This window comes from Semicossyphus pulcher, unplaced genomic scaffold, assembly GCF_022749685.1.
Source record: "Semicossyphus pulcher isolate SPU_LCO1_2020_fin unplaced genomic scaffold, fSemPul1.0.p SCAF_9, whole genome shotgun sequence".
In the NCBI taxonomy this organism is placed as follows: Eukaryota; Metazoa; Chordata; class Actinopteri; order Labriformes; family Labridae; genus Semicossyphus; species Semicossyphus pulcher.
In genome coordinates, this window is record NW_027211770.1 from 15,072,995 (window position 1) to 15,092,948 (window position 19,954).

General features: G+C 42.1%; 2 protein-coding genes across 3 annotated transcripts; both read left to right on the plus strand.

Annotated features, from left to right (window-relative positions):
- Positions 1 to 7,517: 7,517 nt before the first annotated feature.
- LOC138584708 (transmembrane protein 158) lies at positions 7,518 to 9,137 on the plus strand. The gene has a single exon (XM_069657007.1). It carries the CDS (start codon positions 7,844 to 7,846, stop codon positions 8,543 to 8,545), a length of 702 nt encoding a protein of 233 aa, XP_069513108.1. The 5' UTR covers positions 7,518 to 7,843; the 3' UTR covers positions 8,546 to 9,137.
- Positions 9,138 to 11,060: 1,923 nt separating this feature from the next.
- cdcp1a (CUB domain containing protein 1a) lies at positions 11,061 to 19,848 on the plus strand. Of its 2 annotated transcripts, XM_069657005.1 has the most exons (9): positions 11,061 to 11,250; positions 11,898 to 12,098; positions 12,199 to 12,561; positions 12,668 to 13,036; positions 14,657 to 14,851; positions 15,832 to 16,206; positions 16,303 to 16,659; positions 17,621 to 17,708; positions 17,956 to 19,848. In XM_069657005.1, the coding sequence occupies exons 1-9, from the start codon at positions 11,187 to 11,189 to the stop codon at positions 18,404 to 18,406; spliced, it is 2,463 nt and encodes an 820-aa protein (XP_069513106.1). In that variant the 5' UTR covers positions 11,061 to 11,186; the 3' UTR covers positions 18,407 to 19,848. The 2 variants fall into 2 exon arrangements, with proteins under 2 accessions (XP_069513106.1, XP_069513107.1); XM_069657006.1 differs by lacking the exon at positions 14,657 to 14,851.
- Positions 19,849 to 19,954: the final 106 nt, after the last annotated feature.

Below are 19,954 nucleotides of genomic sequence, written 5' to 3' on the forward strand. Positions count from 1 at the left end.
GTCCCACTTCTTTTTATTTTACTCCAATTAACAGAAATAAAAACTCTGAGGCATCATTCCTCCGTTTAATGGCAAACTCTTCTAATCATTTATTTTTGGTTTGCATTAAATCTTTTTCATTACCTTTCAGTCTCAGGTATAAGCAGCCTCTGTTGTTTTTCAAACAAATCACCTTTGAAAGCACCCAATCATCCTCCTTTTCCTCCCACATCCGCCTCCCCGCTCCCTCCATGACAAACAACCCACGGTAATCACCCGCTCTCTCCCCGATTTCGGAGGACGATTGCATTTCACCAGAAGAGAACCGGATGACAAACGACCACACAGAGCAGCCGGAGCAGCTACGCGTCCGCAGACGAGGGGAGGGCTGACTTGTCTTCACCTGTCCAAGGTGACCTTTTTGTGGACGGGTCTGTGATTCACAATCCACACCAGCTACAACGAGAAGTAGGCCAGTGGTGCTGTAAGGAAGCAATCTCACACCATCTCAGCTCTGGGAGACGGGCGAGGAGCAGGCTGATGGGTCTCTGTACGCCGCTGACCGAGGTTCAGAGAGCCTGATAAGTGTGATGTTATTTCCAGGCCCTATTTCACATTGCAGCCCTCATGTGTATTTCACTTATCTCCTCTCCTGGAAGACAAAGGCCTCAGAGGGAAACATGGAGGCTCAGAGGAGATGGGGAGGTTTGGATCTGGAATAAGATCTTAAAGAATCTGTTTGGTGGTGTCAGCCAGCATCCCTCTCCCTCCTGATCTTTACTGTTCTGATTTTCTTACACTGCTGCTGCATGACTTTCACTCATCTGAGATCAAAAGCACAGATTATGCAACAGACAAGCTGTTCTACAAAAATACACATTTGTAATGTTTCCTCTCTGGCTGCCCGTCCACTTCGCCTGATTTCAGAGCAGCTCCTTGGCAATTAATGTTACTAATTAGAGAAGGGCTCCTCAGCTCTGCAGATCCCTCTGTGGATTCATAAATGCACTCAAACCGGCTGTTAGAGAGACTTCTCAGCAATCTCATTAAAACACAGAAACACACTTTTGTTATGTCGTTGTTTAAAACTTAATGTTTACATTTGCAGATGAGCATTTTAATCGCTCTCAGGTAAAGGTTAGTAAGGAGAGAGAGGATAGCTTTAATTAAAGCAGGAGTAATTAGGATATTAGATCATCATATTTAAATCTCAATTTAGTGTGAATGTTGTATGCCTGCTGATTTTGTGTTGTTTCATCCATCCCTGGTGGCAGCACACCTGTGTGCACTGTGATCATCAGACTGCTGAGAGCACACCTGTGGAGGATCCTCATCAGTAGTTTATATAAGTGGAGAGCTGGCAGCAGAACGTCGTGGCTCTTTGTGCAGACAGAAGTCTGATTTGTCTCTTTGCCTCAAAACTTCTCGTTACAGAAAAGTATTTTTCAGCCTCTTAGTTTTCGATTTTTGTGCTTTTGTTTTTTTTGTATTTTTTAAAGATTTTATTTTGGGGGGCGTGGTTTGGCTTGGTTGGTGGAGCAGGCGCCCCATGTACAAAGGCAACAGTCCTCGACGCGCTGACTGCAGGTTCGGCTCCCAGTCTGTTGATCATGTGGTGCAGGTCATCCCCCACTCTCTGCTCCCCATATGTGCTGTCTCTCTATAGCTGTCCTATCCAATAAAGCCACAAAGTAATCTTTAAAAAATGTGTGATTTTATTTTATACTTCAGCAAAGAAGTTCAACTTACTCCTTCTGTGTCTCTGAGTCTGCTTCTGGGTCCTTCCACCTTCCTCGTGTCAGTAAGATACTAAAGCATGATTTGAGACGCTTGCATTTAACTTGAATGACACATTTAAAATATACTTTATAATGTATATGTACTTCATTACATTTCAAAGAGTCAACCTCCTACTTTCAATCCACTACATTCATTTTACAACTACTTTAATTTCACACAATCTACTTTATTTTATGAGGAATAATCCAAACTGTATCACTGGTAGAAAAAGTTAAGTAGCTACTTTTCAGATTATAATTTATTATAATTTATAGCAAAATCTTCCTGGCTCATTTCACTGTTATAAATTCACCACCCAGTCATAGATGAGTAGTTCAAGTCAGCTCCAGTTTGATGACTACAGTGATGTGCTAATGTAAGCAGCAATGATAAGGTTGAAGCAGGTTGCAAATATCTGTTTGTTTCTTATTTAAATTAATTATTCTTCGTGATCTCACTTTCTGCTGATGATCTGTTGATGTATATAAAATACTGGTGGTTTGGTTATTTGATGGCCCAAATCATCAGACTCATACAGACAGCCATGGAAATCATGGGAGTGCAAAAACAGCAAACCATAATAAGACTGGCACAAAAAAATCACCTCAGACCTCTCCCTGAATACCAGCTCCTCCCCGCAGGAAGACGATACAGGGTTCCCTTAAGCAGGTAGAACCGCTTTAAACATCCCTTTGTTCCCCCGTCCATTAAAGCCCTCAACAACACCTGGGCTGTTATGCGTACCTGTACTTGCTGTTGTTCATCACAGTTATTATTTATTATTATTATTATTTTTTTACTGTGTGAAATTTAATGATGATGCTAATGTGCCATTGACGTACGAATGTACTGTTGTGTATTTTTACTCAATTACTCAGCTGGTGCTCTGTGCAGGCCCTCATCCAGCCTCTGCCTGAAACCACTCAGTAAGCTCTGTCCCTTTAAGAAACCCCGCCCCTAAAAGCCCACTTTTTTCTGATTGGCCGGCTCACTGAAGCCTGCTGAGGCAGCACTTTGTGACATCACAAAGTGCAGGGTGTAGAAAAAACTGTGTGATACCTGGCGTTCACAGCAGCCTGCAGAGTGAGCTGAGAAGCCTGGGGATTACTCCAACATACTTTTACCTACAGATCTGAAACGTCACCCACGTTTAGTCTGGACATCCAACATTGTAACATTGTATGTCTTAAAATGTGAAACAGCATAATACCCCCTCTTTAAGTCTGTGGATGATTTTGTCTCAGTTTTGGGACGATTGGCCAGGCAGTTCACGCTGGGATGAGATGACAATAAAAGGATTTTGAGAAAATTGAGTTAAAAAAATCTTAAGAATTTAAAATAATGGGACATTGTTGGAGCAAAAGACCAGGTGCAGATGACGAGGCATGTGCCAAGTCTTTAACACAGGCTCAAACAGAACAAATATAATCCTTCTTAGAATTCAGACACCTTCTTCTCAGAGCCTTGCAGGACATTTTGTAACTGTTGTTAATAATATTTGAGCCTGCTCTGATGCCCTGCAGTACTCTTGGCACTGACGCCAAACATGACAATAACAATGATGGTTTTGCTGTTATCAACTAAACAGACTGTATACTTCCTCGACACCCCACTGCTCCTCTGCTCCCGGTGAAGGCGCCGTTTTGTTGCTGTGGTGATGAGTCCTGGCCGTGATTGGTGGTGTGACAGGCCTGCTGGAGACAGACCGGGGATTTCACCAGGCTCAGATGTAAGAGAGGAGTTTAAACATTGTGTCTGTAAGGATGCACGCGCTGAATCCTCACCTTCTAATTAAGCCGCTTGTCTGTGTGAGCCGGGTGGTCGGACTAATGGAGTCAGATCCAGCACAGAGCTGCTGAAGGCCAGACAGGAGCCACTAACAGACCGTCCTCTCTGCTTTCCTGAATAAAGAGAAAATGAATCTTTCATACGCTCTCCGTTGGCACAAGAGACTTTTATCTTAGTCCCATTTGCATTTTTGTCACCAAAGCAATTTACATTTTTATGGCATAATTAATGAACAAGAAAGTAATTTACATTTCTGCGCGCTGAACGTTGTCTGGAGCAGATCTGATGCTGAGGGACCGGCGTTTGGAAGCATGTGGGAGTGTTTCTCTGCACCGGAAAAGAGAAACCAAACAACTACCTGATTGTTTTAAAAACTCTGGGTCGAACTCAGTCATTATCAAACGGAGACAACAGGGCGAGGGCTTTCAGGTGCAAATTGAGGCCGTGGCGTCCTTCCCTTCAGCTGGCCCTCACATCAAACACAGGGAGGCAGGCCTTTAGAGCACATTACACCGTTTAAACAGCAGAAGAAAACAATTCATATGAGTGGTGTTCAGATTTCCCCGCCTGCAAAGATGAAAGAGAATAATTCATCATGATTTGCCTCCGGTCAACGGCCCAATTCTGTCAATAGCGTATTATCTTTTCTGATGCATTATGTATACATTAATAGAAAGAGTCCACTGAGTAAAAGGCCTAATTATTCCCTCATTAAAAGTCATATCAACCTTTGCAAAGTGGGAACCACAAGCAGCATGCATGCACAGTTAAGTGTTCGACAAGAGGGGGTGATTTATGTTTTCTGTGAGGAATCGAGAGCCTCTTCAGGAGGGTGGAATACAAAATAAGAGCCTTGCAATAAGTATCCTTCTTTTTGTTCATATTAGAATGCATAACTAATATTCTGTGCACGATGAGATCAGCTTAAAGCAAATGTAAACAATATTTGCATAAAAAAGGCAGAAAAAGTTTTTGTCTATATGCTCAAATATATATGTAAATGGACCTATTTAGAGACAGTGACACAACAATTAAACATCTACATTTTGCAAAATGTTTGTATAAACAAGAATTTGTCAAATTAACACTGTGTGCATTTCTACGGAAGCCCTAAGCGGACATGCATCCATACATTTTATTTTACTGTTTTCCTGTGATAACGAGTAATTTCCAGTTGTTTTCTCGTGATGACAACATTGCACCACCGTAACGTCAGATGATCATACCTCGTATACCTCGAGTTGCAAAACAAACATAGAAACCCAGCTGGAAATGTTTTGTTCTGAGAACGTTCTCAGAATGTTACGTGCGATGTTCTGGTAATGTTTTGAGGGAAAAGTTTTTATTTGGTTCCCAGAATTTTCAACATCCTGAACATATCTTCAGAAAGTTGCAGTTAAAACGTTTTGTCTTAGTTTAAGCTTTAACGTTACAAGAACGTTATTTGAAATAATAAACATCCTTAAAACGTTCTTTGAATATTAGATTAAAACGTTTTCTTTCAAACGTTATTAGAACTTGTCGGTAATGTTTGCCGACGTTATGGGAACGTTCCCTGCTAGCTGGGAACAGGCTTAACTTACCTCATAATTTCGACCAGTTGTTTTATGTAGACTGCCAGAAAATGAACAAGCTTTGTTATCCCGAGATAATGAGATAAATTAATCCGTTAAAGTGGGAAAACCAGGGACGCTGGTTTAGTAGAGCAGGCACCACATGTACAGAGGCTACAGTCTACGCTACGCTTTATTTTGTATTACATTGCATATGTTGTTGTAAGGACCAACCAGGGACAAGAGTTGAAAATTAGTGAAAGCCTTAAACTCTCTGTGCAACACATCGGTTTCGTGCTCTGTACTGGAAGTATGTTAAATTGCATCATCCCTATTCAAATAAAATAAATGGATTTACTCTCTCCTCCCCACATTTCCTCTGTCTTTGTCTCTCTTCAGCTGTCCTATAAATAAAGGCAGAAGCTAATAGCCAAAAAAATGGAAAAACCAGCTTTGTTGTCCCGACGAGAGAATTAAGTCGAGATCTGGAGAAAACAGACAGACATGACTCTTTACCAGAGGAAACAGAGTAACAAAATGTACGAATGCATGTCCGCTTAGGGCTTCCGAACATTCCTGTCAGGGCAAGAAATGTCAATCCTGGTCTCTTGCATGGATTTAATATCTGTAGGGTTGACCCTGCACTCGGTGTGAGTTGGACCGATCCCTCAAGATGACTGCAACTTGACCCCCTCCTCGCCGAAGTGGACCAGGTGCTCAACCACTCGTCCTCACATTTAAACTGTTACTGGAAATTGAGATGAACTGTGGCTGTGTCCTGTAAGTATAATCAGATTTTCTGTTTGAGATAAAGTGTTGGATCAAAAACACACAGAGAGGGGGGCGGGGAGAGGGAGGGCTGTTGATTGTGTCCTCTTTCAGCATCAGATACAGCAGCCAGGTGATACGCAGTGTGTACTAAACCCCTGCTGCTGCAGCACAGAGGAGACACATGTTTATCGATGTGTCTGGATGCCCCCGAGTGCACAATATGTCCGAGGGAAGCAAACACCAAACATACAGAGAGCCGCGAGAGCCGAGAGCAGATGAGCAAACACGCAGGCGGATTAGAGACGGTTTGAATGAAAACACAAAACACTTTTAATTTATTATTAATTTATTGTTCTTTAAATGTTGTGATGTATCAGCAGTAACTTTACACACATGGCTGAAAAATCTTCGGCCTCTATGTGACACCATGTGTGTGCTCCTTTAGAAGCTCTGACATCTAATTATGCCGAATACACAAACAGACCTAAGAGTGTTTTCTGTTTACCTGCACCACGTCCGTAAAGGTAACCATGGTAACCAGTCATGTATAGTATGGGTTCTACATGGTTCGATAAAAAAAGGACAAATAATAGATTATTTTTTTGTATGAAATTTGTCCAAATGACATTTTTGCAGATTGAGCGCAGAAAGCCGAACACTGGATCATCAATCTGTGAGATTTATCAATGAACAGAGGCTCATAACGCCTGATGACTTCCATATTTAGCACCAACTGAGACTCATCTCACATGTTCACGACTTACAGGCAGTGGATTACAGAGTCTCGGTGCAGTAATCAAGAGAGCAGATCTGGCCTCCTCTTCCTCACCTCTTGCTGAGGTGCTCTTAAGCAAGGCCCTTTGACCCCCCTGCTGGTGGTGTCTGGCTGCTTCCTCAATCAGCTCAGTGAATCAGTGAATGCTCTCTGGTTACATAAAGGTTAAAAAGTTAATCTCCCCCGGATGGGATGTAGATTAACTTCTGATCTTTCAGCTCGGATGAAACACAAGTCAGTGATGTGACCTTTTGGTACATGAAACACCGTCATGTTTCTCAGATTATTGTGGCCTTTAGAGACAACAAAGTCATTTCAATCTCAGCATGATCATACGTTATATATATCTTTCCTTATAGGTCACATTCAGGGCTGTAGCACAATGTGGACACTCTGCTCATGTCCTGCTTCTTGAGCAGAATGTGTGTAGAAAAGGTGTAAAAACATCACTGATGCAAGAAATCCTTTGTCTTGCTGGACAGAATTTACTGGGAGGAGTTTAACGTCCTAGCGGCTAGCCTTCTTTCACTTGATCCCTATTTATTCCCCCATATGGCAACTGAGTTTAAGAGTTGTTGTGGCTTAAATAAATAATGTGATAGCACTTAATAAGGATGCCACAGGTTGTTCTCTGTGCCACTTGGGAGAGAGGAAGTGATGAGAAGTCAGCCACAGACATCAACAGAGACATCTTTGAAGTGCATTTGTCTTTTCGAATGACTCATTTTATATCATTCATTGAGAAAGTTTTATTTTGCATGTGTGGGTGTGTGTTGGGTCTGCTGCTCGGAGGATGTGTGTTGAACTTGTGTCCCTGCGCACTGGAGGCTCCCCCCTCACCACTCCCCTGTGTTCATGCGCTCACACCTGAAGTGACAGAGGAGGAGTGGAGCTCCGAGCTGTGATGAAGGCAGCGCTCAGAGCTGCTCAGCCTGCCTCTCCTCCTGCACAGAGACTGCCGGGCACATTTGGAGAACAAGTCAGAAGGGAGGTAGGCTATCCAAAGGGAGGAGGAGGAGGGGGGATGCGCGCGTGTGACAAGCTGTGGACGTTTCCATTTCTACCAGTCGGGCAGGGAATTTGATCTCTCCGTTTTTAAAAATCACCGGCGGCTGGCTTTTCCCAAACATTGCGCGCCTCGTCCGTCGCCTGCGGATCGTCACAGCACCATGCGAGCAGGAGAGACGCGCCCTGTGCCATGCTGAACGACTCTCCGACCCTCCTGCTGGCTCTGACCGCGGTGGCTGGACTTCTCCAGCGATGCCAAGGCTGGAGCGACAAAGACCTCCTCCTGCCGCCCATCAACTCCTCCAACAGGTTCATGGCCAACCTGGAGGTGGACGTGCGCTTCTCCAAGAGATCCGTGGAGGAGACTGACGCCTCGGCCGACGCCTCCTCCCTGCAGGGCCTGTCCCAGTGCAACGTGAGCGTCCAGAGACTGCTGCCCACCTCGCTGGTGGCCCGCTGGGACAGCAGCTTCGGATTCCAGTGCGATGTGCTCATCTACACCACCAACAACCACGGAAGGGCTTTTTTCTCCGCCTCCTTCAACAGGGCGATCTCGCCTGTCGTCATCGAGCATCTGGGGGTCACCGGGGGTCAGCAGGAGTTGAGGCTGTGCGTGGGCTGCGGGATGTCCCGGTACCGGAGGTTCGGTCAGGGCCGCTCCAGAGGCCAGCAGGCCGGGGATCAGGTCACTTTCTGCTGCGTGGATTTCAGCCTCGACGAGCTGAAGGGGGACAAAAGTTGGAGGCTGAACAGGAAGCCGATCGAGTCGACACTTGTGGCTTGTTTCATGACTCTGGTGATCATCGTGTGGAGTGTTGCTGCTCTCATATGGCCGGTCCCCATCATTGCAGGATTTCTGCCCAACGGGATGGAGCAGAGGAGACCGAGATAATTGAATTAATCTTTATTATAATTAGCCTGTGCTGCCTATTATATAATTGTAGCCATTCAACTGTTCACCTGAATGAACGCTGGAGGAGCTTTGGAGAACTTTTCGAACAAATGCTTTAGTTTGGGGTGACCTTTAACCCTTTATTAGACCTCCTCCTCTTTAGGACAACCAAGGTAAAGTATGACGGATTACACTAGCCAATATGAATCTATACTGGGACCAATGGAAGTGTGTTTTTATCCTCTTGTAGGCCTTCCTATATAGATTATGTCTGCGTGAACTGTGCACACTTTTCTCTCTAAACGGTGTTTGTATAGTTTTTAACCTTTCTAGACAGTTTCTGCCTTATTCCCCTGTGTAGGACTTTTGCACTGAGAACTGGACTTTAAAGTGTGACGTCACATATTTAACCTTTAGTCATGTTCAAAGTAATATGTAATAGTTTTTCCAACACCTCTGAAAAGTAGATGTTGTTTCTGAGTGACTGAGAGGGGTTCGATATTTATATTGTTAGATTTATAATGTCCGGTTCAATATGCGTGATTATTTGTATTCATGTTACACAATTTCAATGAAAATAAAACTGATTATTATAGGCTATAACTCTGATCCTCTCTGACCTGTTTGTCGGCATAAATCAGTTTAAGACGTGTATGCGTGGCTATATGACCCAATTGAGTATGACCGTCTTCCTTCTTTGTCCTCGTGGGTCTTGGGTCTGTGGGTAGGCCGGATACTTATAGCAGTGGTGGTGTTTGGTGTAGTTTGGGCCTTTTGCAGTGGAGAATCTCTCCCTTCTCTATCTGCGTTTTTCTTCCGAAATGCTGAGGAGGTCGTTGCAGCACCTTCACAGACAAGTTCCCTCCAAGATGCCCCATTGGTTCCTATGGTTTCCCAGGTGTTGAGGTCTATGTGGCACTTTTAATGTCCATCTTGATGTCGTCCCTATACCTCTTTTCTTTTGGCCTCCCGGGGCGCGTTGTGCTGTGAAAAGCTGGAAATAGAGGACCTGTTTTGGGAGGTGAGAGTCAGGCATATGGATGACATGTCCAGTCCGTCTCAGCTGGATGGTGAGGTGGCAGTGATGGTGGGGATGTTGGCACCTCTGGTCATGCGCCACCAGTGCCTTTAGCTGCCTGCTGTACGTAGTCCAGGTTTCTGACCTTTACAGTAGGGTTGGCATCATAACTGTAGACCAAGATTTTGGTCCTGGCCAGGAGGTCACAGTTATATTGTATTATAATGATATTATATAGATATTGAATTATTAGCAGGACATATCAATGTAAAAATCGAGAGTTTTAAACAATGCAAAATGAGCAGTATTTGTGATGTTTCTGGAGCAGGTAACGCTGCATACTTTAGTTTGTCTTCATTCATAAAAGCTCCTAATGCAGCAAATTCTTTAGGGTGAGGTTGGGTACATTTCCCGTTCCTGTTTGCACACTCAATGATTTGGAGAATCACTCCTCTCCTGTTACAGGGGGTTCACACAGCAGCGTTAAAGTGCAACTGAAAGTATAACTAGTCTCAGACAGAGCATGTTGTGTTGCTGATCCCGCCAAGAGAAACTTAATAGCCTGATCTATTAACAAAGCTGTTTGTGTCCGACTGAGCAGAGGAACCAGTTTGTGATTGTGACATGTTCAGACTGACTCAACAAGTTTACATTTCTGTCAGAAAGCAACCAGAGTGGATGTTTATCCGTAGAGCTAAGCTTTTAATAAACATTCTATGAATCATTTAATTCTTATAAGAGAAAATGCAACATGTTACAAGTTTGCTAAAATGGATACAGTCTAAAATATCACAAATAAATCCTCCCCGAATTTGATCAACAAAACTGTTTTTATAATATAATTCAACATGGCCACAAACGTCTGTCTCCAAAATAATCATGGAGTTGAATCAACACCTCTAAAGTAGACACTGAACATTATAATTATATATTATAGGCTACTATCTTTATTGTATTGTTAGTTTTAGCTATATGGAGCTAAAAAATGGCGACTGATTGTGCAATAGTATATATGTCTATATATATATATAGACACTTGTTTATCAGTATGTTTCTGTGGCCTACTGGGAATCGGTCCAGCTATGGGTTCATGGCCTCACAGTGCTGTAAAAGATAAATATGTGATATGCTATCTCATGTGTTATCACTTTGCTATTTATAGGCTATAATTACAATAATTACTTTGTTTGGCCTTCTTAAAGCTAAATTGTATTGTTAAGTGTAAAGTAAGTAGGCCTAACCAAAGCAAGTTGTTTAGCAGGCTATCTGCGTGTAGAAAGGGTTACGTTTCAGCGATATGTTACCCGTTTTTAAACGTATTTTCACCTTTAAAAAGACGAGTGTTACAACGGGCGAGTGAACTCTTTACCTACCTGCCAAAATGGCCGACCTGACCACGCCTTTACATTACCTGGGGCTCTTACCCGCTGACACACTCACACACCGGAAGTGGAGGAGTCGTTTCTTGTAAGAACGACTCGCTGAGCCTCACGTAAAGTAAACGAGAGGAAAATGTGGCGCACTAAGGTCGCGGCTGTGGACGAGGAGAAGAAATGAAATATGAGCACAAATCCACGGATTTCCATTCAGGATCAAAGATAAACAGCTTCACAGAGGGACAGCATGTCCTTAATAAAAGCCTCTCTTCAGACCTTACTCCTCACTGTCTTCTTCTTCACGGTTTCAGGTGAGTTATAGTTTGATAATCAACCAACTGGAGAAATGTACTCTGAAATGTTGCTGCTGGAAGATCTGCTGTTTAATTAGAGACACTTATTATTCCTAGACTGTTCAGTATTGTTGGAGCTGATGATGAGGGTTTGGGACTTTGATAACTTCAGTTAGTGTATTGATGAGTTTTATGAGAGTAAATTAAGAAAGCTGGAAATAAGTTGCTGTTGTTCATATCTAAACTGAGCGTTTTATGTTTGATAAACAGAAACTTCATGCAGAGTTCATGTGTTTTGTTATCTGACAGATGATAAGTCTTTTCAGAAACATGTACATTTATACAAGAAAATATATAGAAATAGATATAAGTCAGTGTGGAGCAGGATATGTGAGAGATTAGAGAGTTGACGTTAGGTGCTGTTGTGTGGTAACATGGCTCTGTTTGCTCAGCCTGGTTAGTCATAGGAGGAGTGAAGCCAAGTTGTCAGCCTCATCATCGCTCAACACAGTTAGTCATTGTGAATGAGTTAACAGTGAATTAAAGCAGAATTTTAATATGTAGCCAAAGTTATTTATTATTCAGTTGGCATGTAAGAAGTGGTATTTCTCAATATTATTCATGCCTGAACTTTTGGGCTTTCATGCATTGTGTTTTTTTCACAGGGGTCCTAAAGCTGACTGTCACCCCTGACAGAGGGACCACCTTTAACATCAGCAGCAGCCAGAGCAAAGGTTGCCAAGTTTGCACCGGGCCAGGACGATGTAGCACGTCCCAGCTGCTGAAAGAAAACAGTCGTGTCTCATTGGAGTTCAAATGCTCCAAACCTCAGGATGTGTTCAACGTGGAAGTTGTGCGAAATATTGGTAAGAACACACTGCAGAAAATTAACAAAAGATTGCTTTACAAAGGCATGTTATGTTGCTGAACTAATACAGAATATGTGGATGTATTTGTTGTTTTCAGAGTGTACAACAAAGTCCTGCAGCAGCAACATCGTCCAGGCCGACTATGGCTCGCTTCCTTTGCTGGATTTTAACCGAAAGTTCACCTGGAACCTGAAGGCGTCTTCGTTAAAAGCGTTCAAAATAGACTTTAACAACATGGGTCTTAGACAGATAAACTCCTCAGGGAGATGTTTAGACAGACACAGCTACACCCTCCAGGCCTCCCAGACCACAGGGAACGTGGCTGTTGGGAAATACTGCCGAACGGGACCGATCCACAGCACTCAGATACTGAATCAGGGAAGCTTTTCTCTGGAAGTCCCAGCAGGGCAGAAGCTGCAAAGTGGCCAGTTTGATGTGTCGATTGGGGATGAAATCAAATGTGAGTAACTTTAGATTTCAGTGTTGGAGTAACTTGTTTTTCCTCTAATGTCTCATGAATCACACATCCCTTTATTTCACTGTTATGTGCCTTTATTCTCCCACAGCCCTCGCCAAAATCACAGTGATTTTAACAAAAGGGACCCCGTCTGCAGAGTTGCTCTCTCCAAACTACCCGGACAGTTTCCCCGATGACGACGTCGTGGAGTGGTACTTTCAGGTCCCGGACAAACACAAGGCGACTGTTCAGTTCTTAAATCTAATGCAGCCACATTGTCTGAAGAAGGAGGCAGCGTTGGAGTACCACAGTACAGGCAGAAGGGCGGTGGTGCTGAATCTGTCGGAACCACAGTCGGAGCAGTATCAGGGGGACTTCTCCCTGACACTAAGGAACTGTGAGATGGACAGACGACGAGCTGGGTCGCCTGGACTGGCCGTAAACATGAAGGTGTCTTCCTTAAGTAAAAGCTCACCAGGTTTGTACATCATCTGCACTTAACACTACAGTTAAGCTTTGAAAACGGCACAGTTTCAGTGGTGGTTCTGAATTTTGGCCCTGTGAAGTTCATACGTTATACTTCAGAAATATTTATGACAAAAGTCTTTGGCCAGGTTTTGAGTTTGCAGTTAATCTGGATCTGCTATAAGTGTAAAAGTAGCTGAGATTGATGCTAAAGGGTCCACTTAGTTTTCACCACAAAGATAAAGCTGCTATAGTTCATATTTTTATATTCACTATCAATGAAATAACTCTGTTGAATGTGAAAAATATTGCTTTCCACATAGAACCCGCAAAGAGTTAAAATTTCATCTCTCGCTAATATTTTATTTATTTGGCCCTTTATGCTTAACTGATGGAGGACAGGGGATAGTGTCGGAAACAGGGGAAGAGTGGGGATGACACGCAGCAAGGGGCCGAGGACAGCAGTCGAACCCCAGGGCCGCCCCTTCGAGGACTGTAGCCTCTGTATATGGGGCACGCGATTTAACCACTGAGCTAAACTAGCGCCCTAGCTAACATTTTAGCGTTGTTTAGCTCATTGTTTTAGTTCTCCAGCCCACAAATTTACAATTTGGTTTAAATTTCACACCTCTCATCAGTGTTGTTTTTTCTGACACAGCAGGCAGCTGTAAACTATAACTTACACAACCTTGCTAACACCAAACAGCTAAAGATTTCAGCGGAAGATTTTTGCCTTTAGCAGCTAAAGAGCCGGATAACTCGCTCAGGAGTTGGTAGAGACCAAAAACTGGGATTAAACAGAGCGTATATTGCTTCAAAGAATACTTAAAATTCTTATTATATATTATTATTATTATGTTCAAATCCAGAAACATACTAAATGATAGTAATGTTGCTTGTATAATGTTAAAAGAAACTGCTTTTTCTGCTGTTACCAGGTGGTCAAAGAAATGTAATGCTGCTGCTTTAAAGTATAAATTCTCTTTAGTCTGTCAAAAATAGTGATTGGTCACTAGTGTGCGATTTTTTTGTCTTTGAATTTCTGACTTAGTCTAATCCACAGACTTTAAGGGCCAAATTATTTATTTCACAATAAAAAGAAATGGAAAAAGAACGCTAATCTTAGCTGTGGTGGAGGATTTGCTGCTCGGTTTAGAGGATTATTGATGTCTCCTCTTCCTGTTGCAGCAGGCTCAGATTACTAAATATAAATAACCTTTTTTTCAGTTTTCCTTTCATGTTACAACAAGGGTTTTGTTTTAATGATTCTGGGTGTGACAGAATTTCCCCAGTTCTTCCCTGAAAATGACTAATGAAGCAGTGACGTAGAGAGTGGGCCTTCATGGTCCTTATCTGCACCCTCAGGTCTGAAGTTAGGGGAGCTCTGATGTTGCATCATCGCTGACTCAGGAATGACAGAGCTGGCAAATCACTAGGAAGCACTTCGTCTTCTTCACATATAAAGCAACCACGTTCAGCTCGAGCAGTCAAATCGAATTCAAATTCCTGTAGGACGGGGTTGTGATGAAAGAGGATCTCAGCTGAAATGCATGTGGCCTCTCATTTGCATTCGCTGCTCATGCATGAGAGTGAAAGAGAAAAAAATGCTAATATTTTACTCCATTGTTTTCAGAAGTGTCGTGTAAAGTGGATGTGAAAAAAATGGAGGGCCTTTCTCTTTACATTGAGAAGTTGAAGCCGACTTCTGACTGCAAGATGAAAATAAATTCTGTACTGAAGGAGAAGATCACCGTCACATCCAACAGCAACCTGTCTTTCCAGGACTGTCTTCCTGAAGACGTGCAAGTCTTCGCCACCAGAGTCATAGGTCAGTCCCAATTTAGTTTAGCTGGGCCTAGAATAAAGCACATTGATTCATTAATCATATCCTTACAAAGATTTATATTTGTATCAATGTACTGTAATTTATTGACAATAATAATATCATGTCCTGTCACACATCTTTTCTGGCCTAACTCAGGTAAAAAATACCATGAAAGTTATTAAAAAAAGTTTAAATCTGATGTCAGAATAGATACAAGCAGCCTGACCTACACCAAGTAGTTGGCATTAAAGTATAGGACAGCAGTTTTGTCACTTGCTAAGATTAATTTACAGTTACATTAACCTCTACATTATAAAATAAACATGAATATGTGTGTTTAACATAATTAGCATAAAATACAACATTTTTGCTCTCTTACTCTCGGTGGTATCCACTTTTTGTTTCATTTGTTTTGAGTTAAATACCTGCTTCCACCTCCAAACAATGGAGGTATACGGAATTTCTTTGTGGCCCTACTTTTACATTTTAATGTTAATTACTTTTCAAAAAGTATGTTTTAATAGTTTTAAAACTGTCAGAAAGGCTATTTATTTTTAGGTCACGCCTCCTATTTAGCATTTATTAACGCTATATAAAATGTAATAGATGCTTTTTAAGACAGTGTTAAGCAGATACAAGCACATTTAAAGCGTATGAAACAATTATAACTTTTCCTATAAAGTCATAATTTGTATTATCTCAACTATAATTAATTCATTATCTCTTTAAACACAAGCCCCACACAAATTAAGTTATACCTCTTAATAAATACAATTAATAAACTAAAACAAAATGCGTGTTAATTATTTATATACTCCTTTTAAATGCTATATTGACAGGTTAAATGTAGCTTTATCAAATACTAGAAGTGAGGAAAAGCTTTTATTTCTCATTTTGTTGGACTGACCCTTTAAATGCTGTCGCTCCTGAAGTCAGAATTTCAGTCTCATTTGTGATTTAAATTTTCCCTCTTTTCATGTCAGAGTGTAGTCGACTGAAAGACTGCCCAAAGACTCCGGTCCGTCTGACCTGCACCCCGGCGATGCCGCCCTGCCTCCCTGCCCCTCTGAGCAGAGTGACCTGGACCCTACGTCCTCCTCAGGGCGGCACAGTGGAGCTGACCTCTCCCACTGGGCCCCTCAAACAGTCCCTGCCTGGACAGCCGTGCAATGAAAGCATTCTTATCAAAGCAGCAGAAGACGATGGCACCACTATCGGACACTTCTGCCCTCAGGGAAACATCCAGAAGATCCAGATGCACACCAACGTCTCCATCCATGTGTCCGGCTTTGGGCTAAAAGCATCAAGGACGTCCGTGAAGCATGTGCTGGAGGCCAGGTTCAAAGAGGAGATATCAGGTAACAAGCAGCTTTAATTGAATAAAATGATTTCATGAAATAAATTGGTGTTATTCAGTTATATCTGAAACTATTTTCTCTTTAACTCATACCCAGACAGATACATATTCAATGTAGCTCCAAAAAAAGACACTCCTATCCTGCTGGCTACTCCTGGTTGGCCGGTGGGAATGAAGTCTGACTCCACCGTCTCCTGGATTGTCTCTGTTCCCCCAAAAATGGAGGCTCACCTCATGTTCGCCAACGTCAGCCAGCCCAAGTGCAAGAGCCACCACACCTCCATCAAGGTGCGGAGGGTCAGCCGCCTAGAGGAAGACTACAGCCGCAGGGAGGATGAGGAGCATGAGACGGAGATCACAGTCTCTGAGAGCTTCTACCTCAACATGTCCAGCTGCATTACTGAACAAGGAGACTTCAGCGTCATCACCAAGATCACCCTGCAGAAGTGCCAGAGTAAGAGGACACTTTCCAGGGTTACTTCACTACATCAGAGTTTTATGTACCCTTTAAAACATTTTTTAAAAATTGGAAGGGATTTTTAATGCAGTTCTCAAGACTAGTTTAAAGTTGTGGGCTATTTAGTGGCAGTTTCTAAGTCAATATGTCAGTGGGTCTGCAACTTTGGACCACACATAAACATCTCAACAGCTATTTGATGGATTGCTATGTATTTGGTTACAAATGTTAGCATGCTAACATGCTACACTAAGATGGAATCTTGGTAAACATATTTTTAGAACATAAACATTCAAGTATTTGCATTGTGAGCATGTTAGCATGCTGATGTTAGTATAAAGCTCAACACATTGTAGTGCCTAAGTAGCTAACAGCCTGCTAGCATACAGCTCTGTTAGCATAATTTCTTTAGAGTATTTTTCTTGTTCCTTCACACAGTGCAGATAACATAAGCTGCAACTTAAATTATATTGTATTTGGGTGAAGTTAGATTTTTGGCAAATTTTAGTATTTTTATGAGCAAGAGAACTCATGGATATGTATAACTTATGCTAATAGTGCTAGCAATGGTGGTACAGTTGATTAGCCAGGCCCACCACTTTGATCCAAGCTGAAACAGTTAAATAACTATTTAATGGAGTACCATGACATTTGGTACACAGATTAATTCACATTATTGTCTAACACTCGGTCCATAAAGCAAATAATGTGTTGATGCTAAATGTTGAAATGCTAAAAATACGAGTCTACCTGTAGAGTCTTAGTCTTGTTTTTTTAACTCTGCAATTAACTTTATAGGTTGCACAGGGACATTTGTGACAGAAGCCCAAATATTTAATATTTAATATATAGTATGATGGACAATTAGACAATGTCAAATTACAATAATTGTACACTTACTTTAGTGTGTGATGAAAAATATTTAATCAAACATTGTTCGTGTTTTCCTGTCATTTAGACCTTCTGCTGACCATCATCCTGAGTGTGGTGGCTGCTCTGTTGGTCATTTTTGTCATCGTGCTGGTTGTGGTCTGTGTGGTGATCAGGTGAGTCTCTACATTATGTTTTATGCTTTAAATTTAAGGAGGGTATTTTAGTCTTTTTGTATGGCTCACTTGTTGAAAGAAGTCCAAAAGTTATTATTTAAGAAGAAATAGTAAAAATTCTTATGTATTTTGTTGTTGCTAAATTTCCTGTTGTACCTAAATCTACTAGAGGTTCCTTCCCTTCATTTACTTTGGCTAACGTTGTAAGAGATGCCGTAAATTAAACTCTCATCGTCTGGCCAAACAGGAAGAAGAAGAAGAAGCTGGATCATCAGGTGTCCATCTACAACCCAAATGGCACCAGCTTCTTGCCTGGACAAAACGGCTTCCCTAAAACGCGAGAAGACAACGAGTCCCACGTCTACGCCTCCATCGAGGACACGCTGGTCTACACACACCTGCTGAGAAAGGGCAGAGAGATCGGCGTCTACGGAGATTTTGACACGTACCGGCCCTTCGCAGGACATTCTGACTCACAGAAGCCTCTGGTCTCTAAAGACAGCAGTGACAACGACGCACAGGTTGGGACTTACCGGCCGTTTCAGTTCCCATCTCAGCAGGCTCCTCCGCTTCCCGTCAGGCCTCCGAGCCAAGTCAGCCCCATGGTGGAGAACGAGCTTTACCAGACTGGGGGCCGAAGCGAGGATGAGGGTTCTCCCGATCTGGGGCCGCGGCTGGAGCCGGAGGGAGGGAACTGAGGAGGAGGAGATTGGATTTAGCTTTCTGCTTTCCATTTGACCTCCTTGAACTCTGAGATATTCATTCCCTGGCTTCTGTGTGATTACCTGATGTTCAGACCCACAAGAAGCCTTTGTTTTTTCTCTTGAGCATTGTTTTGCACCAAAGCCGGGCACACAGAATGACCCTGTTCAAACCTGCCTGCAGCTGTTACCTTGTTTTATCTCAGATGAAGGCACATTTGGTTTTCAAAGCAGAACACAATCCTCGCTTTTATACCAGTTTTTGCAATAACAACATTTTAGCGATGGTTCTTTTTCTTTTGAGATATTTTGTACATATAATGGACGTTTTTATTGGAGCACACATGCTGTTTACCTGCTTCTTTTTTTCCTTTTTGATTATAAAACCGATGAATTGAGCAGGCTCTTCTGCTTTTTAATAGCATCATTAAAACATGATGGCCTGTATTGCAGCAGATTGCAACATCAGGGAATGTACATGGACCTCTTCTCTCTGTTTTATTTATCTCTGCTTTTGCAGGCTATGGCGACGTCTAGATACGGCATGATCACACCATAAATGTGCCAAAACACCTGCTAATACGGTTTAGGATCTTAGAGATGTTTCAGGTCTAAGGATGAGTAAGAATTATGTTTTTTTGTCCCTCTTTTGTTCCCATACTTTTGGGAATCTAAAGACTGATTTGTTAGTTTGTTAATTTATGGTATTGGTTTTAACATTTGGCTCACCAAGAAGATGCAAGAATATCAACTGGTCACATTTTAGTAAAAAAAAGGCACTAAAGTTTTAATATGAAACCCTGAATGAACTGCGTGTTGTCTCGTTAAGCCATGTTGCTTCCTGTAGTTCAGTGAATGACCTGCAGAGGGAGACAAAGTTGCCACAAATCCACTGTCATTCCTGTGGAAATACAGTTTCCTTTTGCTCTCTTAAAGTGAAGTTACTCAGTGGAAATGAATACAAGAAAATACTTGGCTTTCGCTGAGTATTAACTGGACTGAGATGAGGACATGCTGACATCAGTGGACGTCCATGGAAACGTCCAAACATGTTGATCTGATGTAATCTTCCTTCTGGTGAGTAAACCATTAAGAGCGCCAAAACAGAAACTAAACTTTTGAACTTTCGTGATGAAAAAAGGGTGGGTGGGTGGAGGCACATTGTTCATGCTCATTGTTGTCATCAAGCAGAGAGTTTCATACACAGATGTTCTTGGAAAGATTCAGAGTGTTTGATAGTAAAGCTAAATTCTTGACATGGTTTTATGAAAGATAGCGTTGATTTCTGCACACCTGGTCCCTCTGGCCTACTTCTGTCCGTCTGTAATGTATATTTTAAGAGTTGATGTCGTTGTTTGCATTAAAAAAAAAGACTATTTTCGGAGGTGACAGACTGCAGGTCATTACATTTAAGATCCTGAAGAAAATGCTTGATTATAAACACTAGTCTTATTTTGAAAGGAAGACTGGGTGCTTGTTACCTTTTTACCCAACTGGCCTATCCTATTAAAAAATGAACAATCGCATAAAACCAAAATTGTTTGT

What these genes read in the sequence shown, in the direction of transcription:
- LOC138584708 (XM_069657007.1), top strand. Translation starts at nt 7,844, where the DNA reads ATGCTGAACGACTCTCCGACCCTCCTGCTGGCTCTGACCGCGGTGGCT.
- cdcp1a (XM_069657005.1), top strand. Translation starts at nt 11,187, where the DNA reads ATGTCCTTAATAAAAGCCTCTCTTCAGACCTTACTCCTCACTGTCTTC. An exon ending in CTTCTTCTTCACGGTTTCAG is followed by an intron (nt 11,251 to 11,897) that starts GTGAGTTATAGT and finishes TTTTTTTCACAG; the next exon opens with GGGTCCTAAAGCTGACTGTC. An exon ending in GTTCAAAGAGGAGATATCAG is followed by an intron (nt 16,207 to 16,302) that starts GTAACAAGCAGC and finishes ACTCATACCCAG; the next exon opens with ACAGATACATATTCAATGTA.